Source organism: Stegostoma tigrinum, chromosome 28 (assembly GCF_030684315.1).
Source record: "Stegostoma tigrinum isolate sSteTig4 chromosome 28, sSteTig4.hap1, whole genome shotgun sequence".
Taxonomy (NCBI): Eukaryota; Metazoa; Chordata; class Chondrichthyes; order Orectolobiformes; family Stegostomatidae; genus Stegostoma; species Stegostoma tigrinum.
The window spans coordinates 19,767,425-19,789,030 of NC_081381.1; the positions used below are offsets into that span (position 1 = coordinate 19,767,425).

The following is a 21,606-nucleotide window of genomic DNA, read 5'->3' on the forward strand; positions in this document are numbered from 1 at the left end:
AAAATCAAAAAGATTACCTGAAGCAAGGACTGAAAAGGTCTTAACAAAATTCTAGCATTAGTAATACAGCTGACCCAAACACAAGAAAACATGAAATCCTAGTGGGGCCTAGTCAGTTTAAATACTTAAGAGGAAAATCTCACTTTCACTGTCTAATTTCTGATAATGTCCAAATAATCGGCCTGAATGTTATTTTTCCTTTAAATCAAGTTAAATCTTCACCAGTAAAACTGGCTAAAATAAAATCATTAAATTCTTTTTCCTTAAATAATCCAACATACAATCAATTAGCACGCCTAATTCTACTCACTTCAAAACCAGGCACAAACTTACATCAAGGGTTGAATTTTCTAGGCATGTAGGAGGCACAGAACGAGTTGGAAGGTTTGGAAATTGAAATTGATACCCAACTCCCTTCCCACCTCCATCCACATAAATTCTGGGCACAAAGGGCCATAGCTAGCTTGGACACGGGAAGAACAGCAGATGCTGGAGTCAGACTCACTACAGTGCGGAGCTGGAGGAACACAGAAGGTCAGGCAGCATCAGGGGAGCAGGAAAGTCAATGTTTCAGGTCGGGACCCTTCGTCAAGACTCTGATGAAACGTCAACTCTCCTGCTCCTCTAATGCTGACTGACCTGATGTGTTCCTCCAGATTCTCACTGTATTGACTATAACTAACTTTCTGTCTTAGGCCCCAACTGAAGGCCCTTAAGTGGTCAATTAATAGCTTTCTTCAAAAAGAATCCACTTCATATTTCAACTACTCTATTTGGTAGTAAATTTGCCATTCCATCCAATTTCTAAGTAAAGAAGAGTCCTAAATTCTTTAATTAGTGACCATCTTACGTTTTACAACCCCTTGGTTTTGGACTCCTGCAGTACTGGAAATATCTTCTTTAATTGTACCCTATTGAAACCCGTTCATAGCTTAAACACCACTGTTAGATCGTCCTTCCTCAGCCATTTCTTTCACAGATGCTGTATAATGTGGTAGAAGATATTTGGGAAACCAGAATAAGTGTGAATACTTACTTGCCACAGATGATGATGGTTGATGCTGTTGGTTGCTGGGCTGTGGTGGGGTCTCTGTAGTTGGCAAGGGAGGGGGTGGAGGAGGAGGGACTGGCCCACCTTCAGGGAGTGGGGGAGGGGGTGGAGGGGCAGGTATTTCATTGGTTGTTTGGTTTTCTGGTATACTTTCATTCCTCAGCCCCTCCTGAGATACAAGAGAGCCCTGGTGAAAATAATTAGCAATTGGTGATTAAAAACAACAGGTTACCTTACCATAAGTAAACCAATTCTTACTTTTCATCCATTATTATTGTCAAGGAGGATTGCAGACCTCAGGATTTAATCCATTTATAAAAAGCAGCGATCACAACTTAAAATTTCCTGATGTGCGATACGGTGCCCCATTATAGTGACAATTTTACTGGAAAAATACAACTAATAGGAGGAATAATAAGCCACTTGGATCTTTCAGCCTGCTCCACCAATCAATATGATCATGGCTGATCATCCAACTCAATTCCCTGCTCCCACTTTCTCCCTATATCCTTTGATCCCTTTAGTCCCAAGAACTTTATCCAAGTCCCTCATGAAAACAATCGACACTGCGGCCTCAATCACTTTCTGCAGCATAGAATTGTACAGACTCACCGCTCCGTGAGTAAAGACATTTCTCTTCCTCTCAGATCTAAGTGACTTATCCTGTGATCTTAAATGTAATTACATTGGAGGCAGTTCAGAGCCGGTTTACTGGCATTTCATACCCATCTCTAATTGTTAAGAGTGAACCACACTGCTGTAAGCCTGGAGTCACATGTTGACCAGACCAGGTAAGAATGGCAACTTCCTTCCTTAAAGGACATTAGTCAACCAGACGAGTTTTCCAACAATTGACAATGGTGTCACGGTCATCATTAGGGGCTTAATTTCAGACATACTTTTACTGGATTCAAATTCTACCATCCACCATGGCAGGATTCGAACATGGGTCCCCAGAACATTCCTTGAGGCTGTGGATCAATAGTCTGCAGATAATACCAATAGGCTATTGTCTCTGCATGAGGAAAGGTTGGCTTGTTTTCACTGAGATTTAGATGAATGAGGGTGATTTGATTGAAGTACTTAAAAAGGAATGAAATTGGACAAACAACTTAGCATTGACTAAGACACCAAAAAAAGACAATGGCAAACTTAGTCCTGTCAACCCCACAAAGTCTCTTGACCTACATTTGGGAACCAGCGCCAAACTGAGAGAGCTGTCTAGTTAAGCAACAGCCTGACTTAGCTGTACTCACGGAATCACACCTTACACACAATGTCCCAGACAATGCCCTCAACATTCCTGGGTATCTCCTTTTCCACTGGGACAGGTAGGAGATATACATTATAGAGGACATTGCCCTGAGAGTCCTCAACTTGACTCCAGACCACATGAAGTTCCATGGCATCAGATCAAACATAGGTACGAAAAACTCCTCCTGTTTACATGTAACACCCCTATCCCCTTGGCTGATGATCAGTACTCCTCCATGTTGGACACAGAAAGGCACAGAATGTACTCTGTGTTAGGGACTTCAATGTCCATTAGCAAATGTCTCAGCGGCACCACCACTGATCAAGCTGGTCAGGTTCTCGACGGCATAGCTACTAGACTGGGTCTGTGGCAGGTTGCAAAGGAACCGACAAGCGGGAAAAACATACTTGATCTCATCCTCACCAATCTGCCTGCTGCAGATGCATCTGACGACGGACAATGACCACTGCACAGAACTTGTGAAGACAAAGTCCTGTCTTCACAGTAAGAATTGTGTTGTGTGCCCCTATCACCCTGCTAAGTAGGACAGACTTCAAACAGATCTAACAACCCAAGGTTTGGCACCCATAAAGCACTGTGGGCCATCAACAACAGCAGAATTGTACTCCAACAGCATCTGTATCCTCATGCTGCATATCAAGTGTATCCCAGGACATTATGAGAAGCTAGGGAAAAAAAAATTGTGCAGTCCCTGGCGGAGATATTGTATTATCTACAGCCATGGGTGAGGTGCCGGAAGACTGGACGGTGACTAACGTGGCACTTTTATTGAAGAAATGCTATAAGGAAAAGCCTGGGAACTGTAGACCGATGAGTCTGACATCATGGTAGGTAAGTTGTTGGAGGAGATTTTGAGAGACACAATTAACATGCATTTGGAGAGGAAAGGATCAAATAGGGATAGTCAGCATGGCTTTGTGCAAGGAAATCTTGTCTCACGATTGCGCTTTTTGAGGCCATGGCCAAGAAGGTAAATGAGGGCAGAGCGATAGACATTGTCTACATGGACTTTAGCAAAGCCTTTGGCAAGGTTCCGCATGGTGGGCTGGTTAGTAAAGTTAGACAACATGGTACAAATTGGTACAAAATTGGCTTGACAGTAGAAGACAGAAGGTGGTGGTGAAGGGCTATTTATTGGACTGGAGGCCTGTGACCATAGGAATCAGTGCTGGATTCACTGTAGTTTGTCGTTTATATAAATGATGTTGATGAGAATATAGGAAGCATGGTTAGCACATTTGCAGGTGGCACCAGAATTGTTGGTATAGTGGACAATGAAGAAGGTTATCTAAGCATATAATAGGATCTTGATCAGCTGGGCCAATCAGCTGAGGAGTGGCAGATGGAGTTCAGTTTAGATAAATGAGGTGTGGCATTTTGGTACGACAAAACAGGACAGAACTTATACAGCTTATGGTTGGGCCCAGGGTAATATTGTTGAACGGAGAGACCTAAGGGTTCAAGTACATAGTTCCTTGAAAGTAGCATCAAGGTAAACAGGGTGGTAAAGAAGGCATTTGGGATGCTAGCCTTCATTGGTCACAGCATTGAGTACAGGAGTTGGGATGTCATGTTGCAACTATACAAGACATTAGTGAGGCCATGTTTGGAGTACTGTGTGCAGTTCTGGTCACTCTGTTATAGGAAGGATATTATGAAGCTGGAGAGGGTTCAGAAAAGATTTGCCATGATGTCGATGGGAATGAAGGTTGTGAGTTATAAGGAGAGTCTGTATAGTTTGGAACTTTTTTTCCTGGGGTATAGGAAGTTGAGAGGTGACTTTACAGAGGTTTATAAAATCACGAGGGACATAGATAAGGTGAGTAGCAAAGATTTTTTTGCCTAAATTAGGGGAGTTAACAACTAGAGGGCATAGGTTTAAGGTGAGAGGGGAAAGATTCAAAAGGGACCCACTGGACAACGTTTTCACACAGAGATAGTTCGTATGTGGAATGAACTGCCAAAGTGGTAGATGCAGGTACAGTTACAATATTTAAAAGACGTTTGGACAGGTACATGAACAGGAAAGGTCGAGAGGGATTTGGGCCAAACGCAGGCAGATGAGACTAGTTTAGTTTGGGAAACCCTGTTCAGCATGGATCAGTTGGATCGAAGGGTCTATTTCCATGCTGTGTGACTGGTTCAAAGGAGAGTGCATGAGGGAATGTTAGGACCAGCACCCAGAAAATGAGCTGAAGCTACAAAACAGGGCTACTTGCATGCCAAACAGCATAAGCAGTAACTGATAGACAGAGCTAAGTGATTCCGCAACTAACAGGTCAGATCTAAGCTCTGCAGTGCAGCCACATAAACTGAACTGGGCTAGCCATATAAATATAATGGCTACAACAGCGAGTCAGCGGCTAGGAATCCTGCATTCATCAGTTGACTCCTCAAAGCCTGTGCATCATCTACAAGGCACAAGTCAAGACAATGATGGAATATTCCCCACATACTCGGATGAGTGTAGCTCCAACTTCATGAAATTTGAGAACATCCAAGATATAGCAGCACGCTGATTGAAACTACATAAACAGGTATCTACTCCCTCTGTCTTTGGTGCTCAATACGTTCTATTTACAAGATACACTCCAGAAATTCACCAAAGATCCTCTGACAGCACCTTCCAAACCCATGACCACAACCATCTAGAAAGACGAGGACAGCAGATACTTGCAAGTTCCCCTCCAAGTCAGTCACCATCCGGCTTGGAAATATATCGCCGTTCCTTCAGTGTTGCTGGGTCAAAATCCTGGAACTCCCTCCCTAACAGCTCTGTAGATGTGCCTACAGCACATGGAGTGCAGCAGTTCAAAAAGCCAGAAGTCACACAACACCAGGTTATAGTCCAACAGGTTTAATTGAAATCACAAGTTTTTGGAGCATTACTCCTTCATCACGTAACTTCACCCGAAGAAGGAGCAGCGCTCTAAAAGCTTGTGATTTCGAATAAACCTGTTGTCGTGTGACGCCTGACTTTGTCCATCCCAGACCAACACCAGCAGCTCCACATCATGGCTGTTCATAAAGGCAGCTTGTCATCACATTCTTAGGGGAAACTAGGGATGGGCATTAACTGCTGACCAGCCTGCAATGCTCACATTCCACAAGTGAACAAAAAATTTCTGAATGGTCTTGACATATTGCTGTTGAAATTATGTTTCCTCATGTGAATGAAACCAGAACTAGGTGGCAGTATTTTAAAATTGGGAATTGCCCTTTTAGGGAAGAGATGAGGAGCTTTTATTTTCCTCACGAGTTTGCGCAACTTTGGAAATCTCTCCCTCATGAGGTGTTGGAAGTAGAGTCATTGAATATTTTTACAGCAGAGATCAATAGGTTCTTGTTCAGCAAGGGAATCAAAGGTTATGAGGGAGAGATGGAAACAAGGGTGATGGAATGGCCAGGCAGAATTGAGGGGCTGAATGGCCTATTTCTGTTCCTACTTCATGTGTGTATCTAAATTTAATCTACAGATTTGTTCTGTTAAAATGAGGACTGCATGTTATAAGCATACACTCATGATCACCCAAGGAAGGTTAGCAAAATACCCGCCAAAGAACTTTTTTTGCACATTGAGTAAAATTTTGCACTTGGATCACCTCAAAGCATTTCAACTCCTAGATGGGGGAATGGAGTAAGGTATGAATGGAGGCAGTCAACATTTCAGAGGAAGAGGTTAATAATCTTGGTGGTGGATAGGATATGAGTTTTGGAACTTAGCTCTCGGTGTGGCAGATCACAGCTGGGAACAGGGCAAAATCAGGGTGCGGTTTATTAGGTGCCTCGAAGACAATCACTGGGTAGAACTATGGGGGTTGAGAGGAAGATGACACGATGCAGATAGCTCCTCACAACTGGTGAGAGGATAAGGATTTGGAAGAAAATGCAGCAATCCGCCAGCCAACTCTGGCAATGGGCAACTTCTTCAACTAGTCCTTGCAACCTTTTAGCTGGATTGCTTAGTTTTAAAGAGACCTGTCCTGTATTTCCGAGCTGCATTTCCCATATGTCCTGTGTTGGCACTGGCATGTTGGCGCAGTGGTTAGCACTGTTGCTTCACAGCACCAAGGACTTGGATTTGATTCCAGCCTCAGTCTGTATGGAGTTTGCATGTTCTCCCTGTGTCTGTGTGGGTTTCCACAAGGTGCTCCAGCTTCCCCCCATTGTCCAAAGATATACAGGGTAGGGTGGATTGGCTATGCTGATATGCCCATTGTGTCCAGGGATGTGCAGGTTAGGTGGATTAGCTATGAGAAGTATAGGGGAGAGTGGCAGGATTCTCTTCAGAGGGTCAGTATGGACTCCATGGGCTGAATGACCCAGTTCCATATGATAAGGACTGTCTGGTTTCTCAGAATGATTTGACATTGAAGGAGATTATTGTGTCTGCCTTTCTCGGAAGTACATAATGTGAGCCCTAAATAAATAAGGTTGTGGTCATGGGTTTGCTGCTAAATAAATGATACTTCAACAGAGGCATGAGTGTGTTATTTAAGATGGAGCTAACGCAGTTAGAGGTAATACACACAAACATATTAATGCATTGATTACTGATATTTCACTTCAACCAGATTGTGAATTGATTCACTTTTCTGTTGTATTTAATTCCAGCCACAGATTGACACTGCGCAAATTCCAAACAGGATACTGCAGTTTTTGTTTCCTTCACATGAGGTCTGTGAAACTTTAATTTTGACTGTTAATAAAGTAATGAATTTAACCTTAATTTAACATCATGCAGAACTTAGAAGCCAGTCATCCATTGGAGGGAGTGAAGTGAATCGACAATTTACTATGTCGAGATTTTGCTCCGGATCAAGAGCATTAAGTTGAAATATTAATCAGCTCTTCACTGATGCTGCCTGACCCGTTGGGTGTTTCCATAATTTTCTGTTTGCACTTCAGCTTTTGCAGCAGTTCGCTTTTGTTTACTATTTAGTTTCTCTGGCTCAGAGGTTACCCACAATCATTTCTGGATCAGGGCTTGATGCAAACACATTGTTTAGCTGCTTCATGATTCAAACTCACCTCTTCATTGGGTACCATTCGGTTTTTCTCCTCTGTGTCGTCTCCTAGACTCTTGTAGTAATCTGCTGTGCTGGGCTCTTTGTTAAAACTTCTGGATTTTCGATTTGATTCTACTCTTCTCAGTCTATTTGGATTTATTTCATTGAGGTTTAACTGTATGTTGAGGTAAGGGGGATAGAGGTAAAGAAAGAGAGAGAAAAATCAAAGAAATGAAAGCAGATGTATTTATACAGCAGTTAGTCCACTAATATAACTCGCAAATGTAAAGTATGGCACAAACTTCAAAAACTAAAGTACCAGCTACATTCAGATATAGAACAGCATAGAATTTAATGATTATATATGTAGTTCAGTCTGGTTGTAAGATGTTGGCATTGTTGAGTCCATCATCTACCCTGGGTTCATGTGTGTTTTGAAAAGGTGTGCCACTTTGAAGAGATTGTGGCACAACTAATTAATCACTTTAGTGGGAATTATCAGTTAACCACTCACTGCAGAACAGAGCCACATTGAGAGATTCCTTTTTCTAAAGATCACACGGTGCTATTCACTGAAGAACACTGCAGTTTTTCCCAGAGTCCTGGCCTCTACATATACCTTAAAATACCTATGATTTATCATTATTGAGGCCATTTGCAAATCATTTCAGCCATGCATTTTCTCAATGGGCCACTATGGAAATTTGAACCTAATGGCCTCAATGTAGTTCCTGCAGCTTTGTAATACTCCCTTAACATAGCCTCTAATGTAACAGCTCCTGAACACAGCTACAATGGACAGGGCTAATGCAATAAGTGACATTTATCATGTAGTCCATCCCCACATGCACTACACCTGGGATAGTCCTTCAAATGAGGCCCTGGCAAGCCTGGAAGTTGGCCAGGATCCAGTACAGGTCCTTGGTGGTTGGTTGAAACCAAGTGCATGGCATCAAGCTAACGAAAACGGGTGTTCAAGTCTTGCTGCCAGACCTCTAGGGGTGGCACAGTGGCTCGCACTGCTGCCTCACAGCACCAGGGACCCAGCTTCAATTCCTGCATCAGGCAATAGTCTGTGTGAGTTTGTATATGTTGTGCATTGGTTTCCTCTCACAGTCCAAAGACATACAGGTTAGTTGGATTGGGCGTACTAAATTGCCCAGTAATGTGCAGGCTAAATGAATCAGCCAGCATTACAGGGTAGGGGTGTGGGTTTGGATGAGATGCTGTTTGGAGGAGTGGTGTAGACTCAATTGGCCAACTGGCCTGCTTCCATACTCTAGAGATTCTATGATTCGCACAGTGGAAGGGGACGGTGAGGACATGGGTCACCCTGATGGCAAGATCTAGCTTCATACTCAAAAGGCAGCCTGCCTGAGTTCAAGTTGGAAATTGATTTAGTGCGCTTTTCTTTTGAAAGAGAAAAACCCTGCTGTTTCAAATCTCCAACATTTGAATTTCAGTTGCTTCAGCAAAAAAGAAAATGCATTGCAAGCAGCTTCCTAAATGTCCTTCCCTGGGGAAGTCGAGTCTGTGACACCAGCTTAAGGATTAACCCAGTGTGCTGCTTCTTTATATTTGGGCCCATCATGCTGGGCTTGGAATTTCTCAAATGCCCCCCACTAGAGAGTGTCAGCTGAGTGAGGTTTTACAGAAGAAACATTGCCAAACTCAATCCAGTGCCCTGTGACTTTGTCTCCTGCAAGCCTAAAGGATTCCAACAGAGCATCATGTAGGCCACACGTAAATCATCAGCTCCCACTGGCGGGTTATTGAAGATGTAAGAGACAGCTGTGAATTTCATTAAATTAAGGTTGATTAAATTGCATCAAAATGTATTTAAAACCTATGTAAATTGGAGATTAAGCTCATCAATGTACTTCCCATCACTAACGGACATTTTCTCACCCTCCCAATGCCGTTAATCACTTACAGATTGGCCACCTCTTGGAACAAAAACAGTCATTGCTGGAAAAGCTCAACAGGTCTGGCAGCATCTGTGAAGGAAAGAAAAACAGAGTTAACGTTTTGGGTCCGGTGACCCTTCCTCAGAGTCAACATTCCTCAGTTCTAAGGAAGGGTCACCGGACGCGAAATGTTAACTCTATCTTTTCCTTTACTGATCCTGCCAGACCTGCTGGGCTTTACCAGCAACAACTATTTTTGTTCCTGATTTACAACATCCACAGTTCTTTCAGTTTTTATTCAGCTACCTCTTAGAGTCTGCTCCTTACACAATTCTCCATGCTCACTTGTCACCTTGCCCACTCACTGGGCAACATAAGCTCCAAACTTTTCCTGAGTGTGAGTTTCCTATCGATTTGAACAAGGTGTGTTTCTTGGAATAACTACTTTCTGTTCACGCAGTAAATTCCAGAAAGTGATTACAAACCAAGTGCTGGTGCTGCATTATGTTATTGATAAGCTGTTTGCTGCTCCTTTCAGCATGTTTATAGCATTCACCCTTGGGTAACAGTGGGAAGAATAGGTTCAAGAAGAGAGTCTGGTTCTCTGAAAAGTTCTTCCTCTCTTCTCCAGTTGGCCTCAAACTCTTCTTTGCCCTTAAATTCTTTACATAATGGAATCTGGAATATTGACAAAGATGATGAAATGTTCTCCACATTTGATTTCTGTCACATGTACAGTGTGGGCCTCAATAGTTTTAAAGGTTACCAGCTATTACTACACAGTCCGTCACATTTGCTCCATGATGATGCACTTTACCCTCGCAGTCTGCCTGCAAAATGTGAATGAATCATTTCAATCTAGTTTACTTCTTGGTTGAATGAGAAACTCGGTTGAATGAGAAACTCCACTCGGAATCTCACTGCTCCATAATAACTCCAACCAATCCTACCATCCAATCTGAGAGGAAATAGTAGAAAACAAACAGCAAATAAAATACAGAAAATCCTTCCCTTCTTTAGGACAGATCAGTGAAAAGTTGCTTTATAGGAAAGGATTATTCAAGCCTCATTGTTCAAGCCACAAAAGCTCAGTAATCGAAATGCTGTGTTTTGTCCTCAGATGTTTCACAAGTCCACTGTACAGTGGTTGGACAGCTCTATAATGTTGATTTCTGGACTTTGTTCACTGTGCCTCTCTGAAACAATGTGAAGTAATGATAGGAAAGATTTAACCTCAGCCCATGGTCCCCACATGACAATCGCAATATTCATAAACTTGTTATACTATAACAATCAATTAAAATTCAATTTGAAGAAATGTTATTGGCTAGACATTATAGGTTTAACTGCTCATCTGTATTCAGGTGGATTATCTTTATAATGAGATAACAAGGTGTACAGCTGGATGCACACAGCAGGCCAAGCGGCATCAGAGGAGCAGGAAAGCTGACGTTTTGGGCCTAGAGCCTTCTTCAGAAATCTTGATCAAGCCAGTGGATGGAGTGGTGAAATTGTCCATCATTCTGGTTTACAGTGCAATAAATATTCTCTTCTTTACTTCAGCAATTGCCTTTCGCAAACTGTTCATAGCAAATGACCAAAGAAGTGACACCCTTTGGCTGTGTTGAATATTCCACACAATTTAGGATTTTGAAACTGTCAATTTAGCCCAATATATTCCACATACGCCTCTTTCCCCCTATCTTCATCTATCCTCATCACCACATCCTTCCAGTACTTTCCCCCTGTATGTTGACTAGCTTCCCCTTATATGTCCTTTTGTCACTCAACTCAACTACTCCCTGCACTGACATAGTTTCACATTTTAATTACCTTCCTGTTGAACAGGATTCTGCTGAATTCCATTTTGGATTTATTAGGCTCCATTTTATATTTAGGAGCTTTAGTTTTGCACTCTTGCGAAAGGAAAACATCAAACTTGTTGAACACCACCCCCCTTTCTAATTTCAAACACCACTATCAGGTCACCCTCGAGCCTGATCTTCTCTGAAGAAACAGACCAAGCCTTTTCAGTCTTTTATGACCAGGAAAACCTCTCTTTGCTGTTATCACCCATGTAAATCTTTCTAGTTGCGTCTCCTCCAATGCCTCTACCTTCTTGTTTGTCACTTGAAGAACAGACTAGAACACTTGGTGATCAACCCAAGGTTTTGGCCAAAATTTAGCAGAAATTAAATTTAGCTTTTTATATCATAGTCTGTTCCCATTAATCCTTCAGGCTGCCACAAGAAGAGCAGAAACTTGCATAGAGGTGCCAGAGCATTGCTATTGCCCTAAGAACTGTGCCCTATCGCAATCCAGCTGTTTTGAGAGAAGGAAAATGAAATAAAAACAGGATCCAGCGTTGAAGATTCTCAGGGAATAATTTGCTGAGGTCACTCTGGGGACAATGCACCATACGTGTCACCGACGGGTGTCAGAAAACCACACACAGACTGCACACGAGATGCCCACACTTTGGGCATACAAAACGGGTCACTGCTTTTCAAGGAGGTCACTTCATGCAGGAAAAAAAAGACTATGAATTCATATTTTAAGCGTCAAGTTGTGGGAGGGATTTCAGAATTTTTACTGGTTAATGGAAAAAAAACATTAGTCCCTTCTGGGCCTCACAGAACTAATGCCTGAAAACTGATGATAAATCATAAATCCCAAGAGGGAACCTCACAAGGTAAATAAAAATACATTATGTAAACCTGGCCTGATGAAGTACTGGAGCTTTGCAAAAATCTGGCTCCAAATCCCATCACATGTCCCTTCAAACCCATGCGTTGATTTATAAACAGAATTTACAAAACCAGGAATTTGAAGACACACACAACATACTTCTAATTAATTTTGAGCAGGATTTAAAAAGTATAATTCACACAAGATCCGAAGCAAAATGATAGATTGACCCTCCAAATCATCTGAGGATGAAACTGTACATTTTTCTGAAATATATTTAGGGAGTGGAACATTGGTGTGCCTGAACAACTTATAATTTGCCTGAAGCAGTTTCCAATGTTTGGAGATATCGCTATCATACTCACCCAAGGTTTAAAACGCAAAGGCCAGGAAGATTGCATGCAAAATGATGTGAGCATGTCCGAATGCATTTGCCCTGTCAATGCGTCCCCCTAACACTGACTTTTCCACGCATGCAACTGTTTAAAAATGTTCTCTCCTGCAACAAATTGTTTTTTTTTCATTTTAAAAATTTATCTAGCAATTTAATGCCAGGAGGTGAAGTTTTGCCGAATGAGTGCAGACTCACAGCCAATCAGCGGAAGAATACACCACAGTACAGCGTGTCTTTTTAAAATTCTGAGAATTGGCAGGATATGCGTCTGGAAATTAATATTGAATGTAACAAATATAGCGCAATAATAGTGGGGAATTTTACACGACTGAATATGGGGGCGGATTGTTTAAGGTTGATTTTGAAGCTGGGTTAAAAGCTGCAGCAAAGATTTAAATTAAAGTCATAGAGGTGCACAGCATGAAAATGTACCCTTCGGTCCAACTTGTCTGTGCCGACCAGAAATCCTAAATTAATCTAATCCAATCTGTCAGCATTTGGCCCATATCCCTCTCAGCCCTTCCCCTTCATGTACCCACCGAGGTGCCTTTTAAATGTTGTAATTGTACCAGCCTCCACCACTTCCTCTGGCAGCTTAGTCCATACACGCACCACTCTCTGCATGAAAGAGGTGCTCCTTGGGCCCCTTTTATATCTTTCCATCTCACCTTACGCCTATTACCTCTACTTTTTGACTCGCCTACCTGGGCAAAACACCAAACATGGCCTTTATGGTTGTATAAAGCTCCATAAGATCCACTACTCCACTACTGTCCAACGCTCCAGGGAAAATAGGCCCAGCCACAAATGATCAATTTATAATTTGCAGCAAATTTACATTGTTTTAATGGTTTAAAAAGAACTTCACATGGCATATGGTCTAACCATGAGAGGTTAAAGGTATTGCTTGGGAGGGCAGTAGAGACGGGAAACCTCGTTACCTTTAAAGAATTAATGAAGAAGCACTTAAAATGTTATAATATTCAAGGCTATGAGCCAAGCACTGGAAAGTGGGACTACCGTAGATAGGTCAGCACAGACTCGATGAGCTAAAGGGTCTTTTCCATATTGTATGACTCTAAAATGACATAGCAAGGCCCTCGGCAGAGGTCAGAATTTAAGCAAAATTCCACTTTCACCACAGCTACTGCAGCTGTACAGTTTAAACATTGATGAACGAATTAATTAATAAATTAAAATAAACCCTAAACTTACTCTAAAACTAGCAGTTTTTACATGACCAAATCCTTTGTCCTGTTTTACTTAATAAATGACGATATCCTTTAAAATAAAAGACCCTAAGCCTGATTCGTTTCACATAATAACAAAGTGTGGAGCTGGATGAACACAGCAGGCCAAGCAGCATCTCAGGAGCACAAAAGCTGACGTTTTGGGCCTAGACCCTTCATCAGAAAAGGGGGATGGGGACAGGATTCTGAAATAAATAGGGAGAGAGGGGGAGGTGGAATGAAAATGGATAGAGAAGAAGATAGGTGGAGAGGACAAGAGAGTTGCAGTGGGAGAGAGATCCGCTGAAGTTGGTCCGGAGGCAGGAGGGTAACTTCTTCAGTTTAGGCATCCTGGAAGAGGCTTCGCAGTGAGGTATCCATCTTCAGTCCGCCTCCCCCTCTCTCCCTATTTATTTCAGAATCCTCTCCCCATCCCCCTTTTCTGATGAAGGGTCTAGGCCCGAAACGTCAGCTTTTGTGCTCCTAAGATGCTGCTTGGCCTGCTGTGTTCATCCAGCTCCACACTTTGTTATCTTGGATTCTCCAGCATCTGCAGTTCCCATTATCTCATTTCACATACTATGTAGCCCATGATGGACTGTATCCCACAAGTGGTGAAGCTCATGTAACTATTCTCTGATCTTCATGGGAAATGAGAACAAGCATTTGCTGACACAAAGAGGATATAATGCAATGGATGAAGGAGCAGAGTCCAATAAAAGGCTGAGTCACCCCTGTTGGGTATTTGGAAGCACAGAGGAGATGATGCAATATAAAGGGATGTTGAGGCAAAGTTCATGCGAAAGAAGTGTGAAAGCTAAAAGGGATATCTAAAAATGGTGAAGAACACTGGAATTGAAGATTAGATCAGGTCATACATGTGAAGGAGGTCACTGGACCAGAAGATGCGAAGATCTAAAGGTGAGACCGAGGATTTTGAAAATAATTGTGGAATCGGTGCTACCTGCTTGGTATTGGGGTTATGAAGGTTGCAAGCGGAAACAACTCCAGAAACAGCTGTTTGACTGAGTTGGAGTTTACGGTGAGTGGAATTTAGCAGGCCAGCAAAAACAGCATTTGTAAAAACCAAGTCCACACCTGGTAAAGGAATCGTTGACAGTATCTGTGAAAACAAGGGGAAGAAATGTGTTGTTACAAGGAAAAGGGAGAAGGCAACCTTGCCAATGGGATTGATGCAGCCTTCCTTCCTGCCCTTTCCTGATTAAGTATAGTCACACACTTCAGGTACAAGAACGTAAGAAGCAGGAGGAGGAGTAGACCATTCAAAGCTGCCCTGCCATGCAACAAAACCATGGTTAAACCGCCCCATGCCTCAGTTGTTTTTGTCATGCCAGCTCATTGATGCCACCAACTCCTTGATATTTCAGAAATCTATCCACCTCCTCTGAAATACTTTCAGTGGTTTAGCCTCCACAATTTCCTGCGGTCAAACATTCCAGATAATTGCTACACTCTGGGAGAAGAACACAGAACAGTATTGCACAGGAATGGGCCCTTCGGCACACCATATCTGTGCTGACCATATTGTTATTCCAAACGAAATTCCTAAGAAATTCCTTTGCATCTCAATTTTAAATTAGGGTGCACTTACTCTGCGACTACATCATCCCGTTCGAGATTCTCCCACAAATGGAAATTTTTTGAGAGGATGTTTCTCTAGAATTCTCTTTTTAAATCTCCTCTGCACCCTTTCCATCCTTTGCATAATGTGCGTTGACAGTATTTCAGAATCTTGGTTTGTGATTCCTTGAGTTTATGGAAGTGAACTGATTGAGAAGTTTGAAATATTAACACAAGATGAGCTATTTGGTCTGTTCAGGGAATCAAATGTGGTGGGTGTAATTTTATAATTATAGCTAAGCCATTTATAAAGAAAATCAGGAAGTGGTTTCTCCACATAAAAGTTGTGGATTTCTGGAACTTTCTCCCATTAAAGGGTTGGAACACTAAGGAACAATTGGAGCTTTCCAGGCTGAGATTGGCAGATGCATGGGTATTGAGGGATTATAGAGCTAGATTAATGGAATCAGTGCAACAGTTAAACTGAATGACAGAACATGCTGATGGGCTGAATAGCCCATCCCCGTTCCTGCAAACTGGAAGTATCTCATTTTATAAACCACAAAAATTGAAACTACTCCCGCCACTGAAAGTAATTTTCTTCTGTCAGTATATGGAGAAGCAGAGTTAATTATTGCCATACTCAATGCTTTGGGTCCCATATCTTTTCTTTACTCATTAATGGGATGAGGGCATCACTCGCTAGGCGGCATTTATTACCCATTCTAATTGCTCAGAGGGCAGCGACAGTCAACCACATTGCTGTGGGTCTGAAATCACATGTAGGCAAGACCAGGTAAGGTTGGAAGTTTCCTTCCCTAAGGGACGTTAGTGAACCAGATGTGTTTGTCCCAAGAATTGACAATGGATTCACGGTCATCATTAGACTTTAAATTCCAGACATACATTGAATTCAAATTCCACCATCAGCCATGGTGGGATTTGAACCGGGCTTCCCCGGAACATCACCTGAGTCTCTGGATTAACAGTCCAGCGATAACACCAATAGGCCATCGCTTCCCGCTCTAAGGAAGGATGTGCTGGTGTTGAAGGTGGACCAAAGAAAGTTCACAAGAATGATCTCAGAGATGAAGGGCTTGTCATAAGAGGAGAGGTTGAGGTTACTGGGTCAGTACTCGATGGAGCTTAAAAGGATGCAGGGGATCTGACTGGAACATACAGAATACTGAGGCCCCTGGGTAGAATGGAGGTGGAGAAGATGTTTCCACCAGCAGGAATGACCAGTACCTGAGGCACAGTCTCAGAGTGAAGGGATGACCCTTTAGAACTGAGATGAGGAGCAATTTCTTCAACCAGAGGGTAGGCGAATCTGTGGAACTCATTGCTGCAGGAGGCCAAATCATTAAGTATGCTTAGGGCAGACAGAGATAGGTTCTTCATTAGTAAGGGAATCAAGGATTACAGGAGAAGTCAGGAGAATGGGGTGAGATATGTGTCAAGCGTGATTGGGTGGTTGAGCAGAACTGATAAGTCGAATGGCCTAATGCTGCACTGTGATTTTATTGTTTTGTGGTTTTTTTGTCACTGAGCTGTTTCACAAGCTCTTTTCATTTAGCTCTCCAAATTTTCTCTCTATCCTTTGTATTTTATTTTATTGTGTGATTGTGGAAACGCTTAAAGTTCACCTGTAATTATGATAGTGGCCACGTAGGTAGACTGTTACCAGTGTGCAGCACTGTCGGAAGTTCCAACTTTCTCATAGGATGATAAATCCTGTCTGATGGATGAAACAATCCGAAAGTCCTGTGGAAAACACAGAAACCAAACTGCACACAACAATTTCCACAAACAGTCTTCTGAAGATTGAAAAATGTCTTTGGTAAAATGTTACTGCACCTCAGTGGGGGCTTTTGGGGTTGACTGTCAGACCGTGTGATCACAATTTCACTGAAGGCAATGACCTGGTGGTATTATCACTAGATAATAAAATCAGAGACCCAGGTAATATTCTGGGGACCTGGATTTGAATCAAAATAAAACGTGGAATTAAGAGAGTAATGTTGACCATGAAACCACTGTGATTGTCAGGAAAAATCTATCTGGTTTACTGATGTCCTTTAGGGGGGGCGTGATGGCTCAGTGGTTAGCACTGCTACCTCTGAGCAACAGGGCCCTGGGTTCGATTCCTGCCTTGAGTGACTGTGCAGAGTTTGCCCATTTTCTCCCTGCCTGCATGGATTTCCTCCCACAGTCCACAGACTGCAGATTGGGTGGATTGGCTTCGCTAAATTGCCCTTGGTGTGTAGGCAGAGTAACCATGGGATAGGGTAGGGGGCTGGACCTGGGAGGTGCGCCTTAGAGGGTCAGTGTGGGCTTGATCAGCTGAATGGCCTGCTTCCACAAGGTAGGGGATTCTAAGATATAGGGAAGGAACCACAGAAATACGGTTGATTCTCAACTGCTCTCTGGGCAATTTGAGATGAGTCATGAATGCTGGCCTGGCTGGGAATACCACATCCCAGGAATGAATTAGGGACAGGCAATAAATACTGGCTCACCTAATGATGCCAAGTGAATGATTAAAGAAACATGGAGACAATTTTACTGGGAGCATATGTGGACAAATCAGTGGATGTGACTTCCTGCATTTGTAATGGTTTACAGTATGTGATGCACTCACATCTGTGCATGGAAGAGGGCCTGAAACATACCAATTTAGCAGCAAGCTCCCAAACTGGTTCCACTGCTGAATTTGTGCCGGCCCTTCTTAGGTGTCTGAACAAACAGAGCTAGACTGTTAACTCCTATGCACACATCTTGGCATTAGATGAGGCAAGGATTCAGCTTGGTTCCAGTGACTCCTGAGCTTCAATTAACTATTATCACAAAGACAAGCCACAGCAAGATTCAGCATTTTCAAAATGTGGAGGTGCTGATGTTGGACTGGGGTGAACAAGGTCAAAATTCACACAATAGCAGGCTATAGTCCAACAGAATTATTTAAAGACACAAGCTTTCGGAGTCTCGCTCCTTCAGGTGTCACTGCAACCTGAAAAAGGAGCGAGACTCCGAAAGCTTGTGTCTTTAAATAAATCTGTGGGACTATAACCAGGTGTCGTGCGATTTTCAGCATTTTGAAAAGCAAAGGGGAGAGAAACCTGGAATGGCAAAAGAAGCTTGAGGGCTGGCGAGATTTATTCAGAAACACTGCAATTCCCTTTATTTAAACCTACAATACAGTTTCTTGCCTTACATTTACAGGTGCCTGCTGGTGAAATGATCTGTTGAGAAGAAGTGGTATTCAAAGAGTTAAAACAATGAGCAAGTGTTTGTATGTTAAAACAAACACAGCTGCAGCTTCCACAATAACTGAGCCCACGCTGTGGCAATACATTAAATTCAGAATTGGAGGCAGTTAAGCAGAAAGATTTATATTTATATGGCATATTTCACCACCTTGGGACACCCCAAAGAGCAAGTGAAGTACTGTGCAAAAGCTGTTATACTGCTGTAGGAAATGCAGCAGTCAATGTGAATACAGCAAGTTCCTGCAAACAGCGAAGCATATTGGTGCTCCCTCAGTCAGACTCACAATGCAGAATATTTGAACATACTGATATTAATATTAATATGTGGGGCCCTATCCTCAGCAGACAGAAAGAGCATGTGGCACCACATCTGCCGTTCTTACTATCTCTGCATACACCGTACATCTGTTTCAACTAAAAGAAGGTAGCTCACCACTCATTGGCTCATTCCTCAGAGCAGTGCCTTGACCAATCAGAGCCAACCTACCTGACTGAAAATTGAACAAAGATTGGCAGTTAACTGTTTGTCATCATCTAACTGGTGCATTCGCCATGGAAACACACCTACCAGTCAGAGATCACATGCTGACCAATCAGAATTCTCCTCGCATACAGCATAAATTTTGATTTCCCCCTTTGCTTGTGAATTGACCTGATAAATGCATAATGAAACACTGCAAAATAAGTTCTTTTCTTGGCAATAGTCAAGTTCAAATGACTATTTGTAAAGAGCAATGGAATAATTCACCAGTCTATCTGCTTTTAGTGATACTGATTGAGGGCTAACTAATTGTCAGAACACTGGGGAGAACTCATCTATACTTCTTCAAATTATTGCCATGGGATCATTTACATCCACCGGAGGGAAAACCAGGCACAAATATAGTCTTGTCAACATCACTTACAACCCATGAAAAAACATTTTAAATAAGACTGTTGATTTAAAGAGAGAATGAATTAAACCTGTGTTTGTCCCTTTGCTCCTCATGGCACCATTCTGAAATCCAAAATGGAAGGTTATAGTTCAGTTACACAGTTGCATATGGAAACTGTTGTATTGGTAATCTTGTGTAAATGTATTGGAAGCAGCTCGGAAAAGGTTTATTAGATTAATACCTGAAATGAACAGGGTTTTTAATTTTTCTTCATTCACAGAATGTGGGTATTGCTGGCTACGCCAATGTAAATTGTCCACTGGGCAGTTAAGAGTCAACCCTGTTGCTGGTTGGTCCAGAGTCACATGTAGGCCAGACCAAGTAAGGACAGCAATTTCCTTCCCTAAAGGACATTGGTGAATGAATTGGACTTGCCTGATATTCAACAGCAGTTTCATAGTCATCATTAGACCTTTAATTCAGATTTCTATTGACCTGCCATGGATTTGAAAGAATGTCCTCAGAACATCACCTGAGTCTCTGGATTAACAGTTTAACAACAACACCATTAGGCCATCACCTCTGCTTTGTTTGTGAGGAAAGGCTGGTGTCAGGGTGGGTTTAGGTATACTGGAGTTTAAAAGAGTAGGGTATGAATTGATTCAAATATATAAGATCCAAAAGGTTTTGACAAGAAAATAGAACATAGAAGAGTACCGCAAAGTAAAGGCCCTTTGGCTCACGATATAGTACTGGCCTATTATCCTACTCTAAGATCAAACTACCCTGCATGTGTGCCTATCCAAGAGCCGTTTAAACATCCTGAAAGTATCTGACTCCACCACCATTGCCAGCAGCACATTCCACGCACCCACCACTCTCTGTATAAAGAGCCTGCCTTTGACATCTCCCCTGTACCTTCCTCCAATCACCTTAAAATTATGCCCCCTTGTAATAATCATTTCCGCACTGGGAAGAAGTCTCTGGCTATCCACTCTATCTATGCCTCTCATCATCTTGTAAACCTCTATCAAGTCACCTTACATCCTTCTTCACTCCAATGAGAAAAGCCCTAGCTCCCTCAACCTTTCCTCAAAAGACCTGCCCTCCAGTCCAGGCAGCATCCTGGCAAATCTCCTCTGCACCCTCTCTAAAGATCCCACATCCTTCCTATAATGAGACAACCAGAAATGAACAGAATATTCCAAGTGTGGTATAAAATGGGTTTTATAGAGCTGCAGCATAACCTCACAGCTCTTAAACTCAATCCCTCTGCCATGAAAGCAACACACCAATTGCCTTCTCATCAACCCTATCAACTTGGATGGCAACTTTGAGGGCCCTATGGATATGGACCCCAAGATCCCTCCGTTCCTCCACACAGCCAGGAATCCTGCCAATAACACTGTATTCTGCATTCAAATTTGACCTCCAAAAATGAATCACTTCACATTTTTCTGGGTTGAATTCCATCTGCTACTTCTTTGCCCAGCTCTGCATCCCGTCACTGTCTCTTAGCAACCTACAACAGCCCTCCACACAATCCGCAATTCCACAAACCATCATGTCATCGGCATACCTACTAACCCACCCTTCCACTTCCTCATCCAAGTAATTTATAAAGATCACAAACAGTACTGGTCCCACAACAGATCTCGACAGAACACCACTGGTGACTGAGTTCCAGGCTGAATACTTTCCATCTACTACCACCCTCTGTTTTCTATTGGACAGCCAATTCAGTATCGAGACAGCCAAATTTCCCCCTATCCCATGCCTCCTTACTTTCTGAATGAGCCAACCAGGGGGAATTTAACAAATGCCTTGCTACAATCTATATACACGACATCCACTGCTCTACCTTCATCAATGTGCTTTGTCACATCCTCAAAGAATTCAATAAGGCTTGTGAGGCATGGCCTGCCCCTCACAAAGCCATGCTGTCTATTTCTAACCAAACTGTGCTTTTCCAAATAATCATAAATACCATCTCTCAGAATCCTCTCCAATAATTTGCCCACCACAGAAGTAAGACTGATTGCTCTGTAATTTTCCCAGAATTATCCCTATTCCTTTTCTTGAACAAGAAAAAAAAATCCTGCCCTCCACTCACCTGGTACTACTCCAATGGACAGTGTGGATGCATAGATCATCACCAAAGGGGCAGCAATCTCTTCCCTCGCCTCCTGTAGCAACCTTGGGTATATCCCATCTGTCCCAGGGGACTTATATATCCTCATGTTTTTCAATATTTCTGGCACAGCCTCCTTCCTAACATCAGCCTGTTCCAGTATATCTGCCTGTTTCATGCTGTCCTCACAAATGTC

General features: G+C 42.5%; 1 protein-coding gene across 3 annotated transcripts in view; it reads right to left on the reverse strand.

Moving 5' to 3' along the window:
- The window catches only part of espn (espin), a 168,568-nt gene that overhangs the window by 60,270 nt on the left and 86,692 nt on the right, over nt 1-21,606 (reverse strand). For all 3 annotated transcript variants that reach the window (XM_048561676.2, XM_059655668.1, XM_048561674.2), the window contains exons 8-9: nt 7,359-7,511; nt 1,037-1,238 (exon numbers count right to left, since the gene is read on the reverse strand). In XM_048561676.2, coding sequence (XP_048417633.1) covers nt 1,037-1,238; nt 7,359-7,511 — 355 coding nt within the window. The remainder of the gene's footprint in view (nt 1-1,036; nt 1,239-7,358; nt 7,512-21,606) is intronic.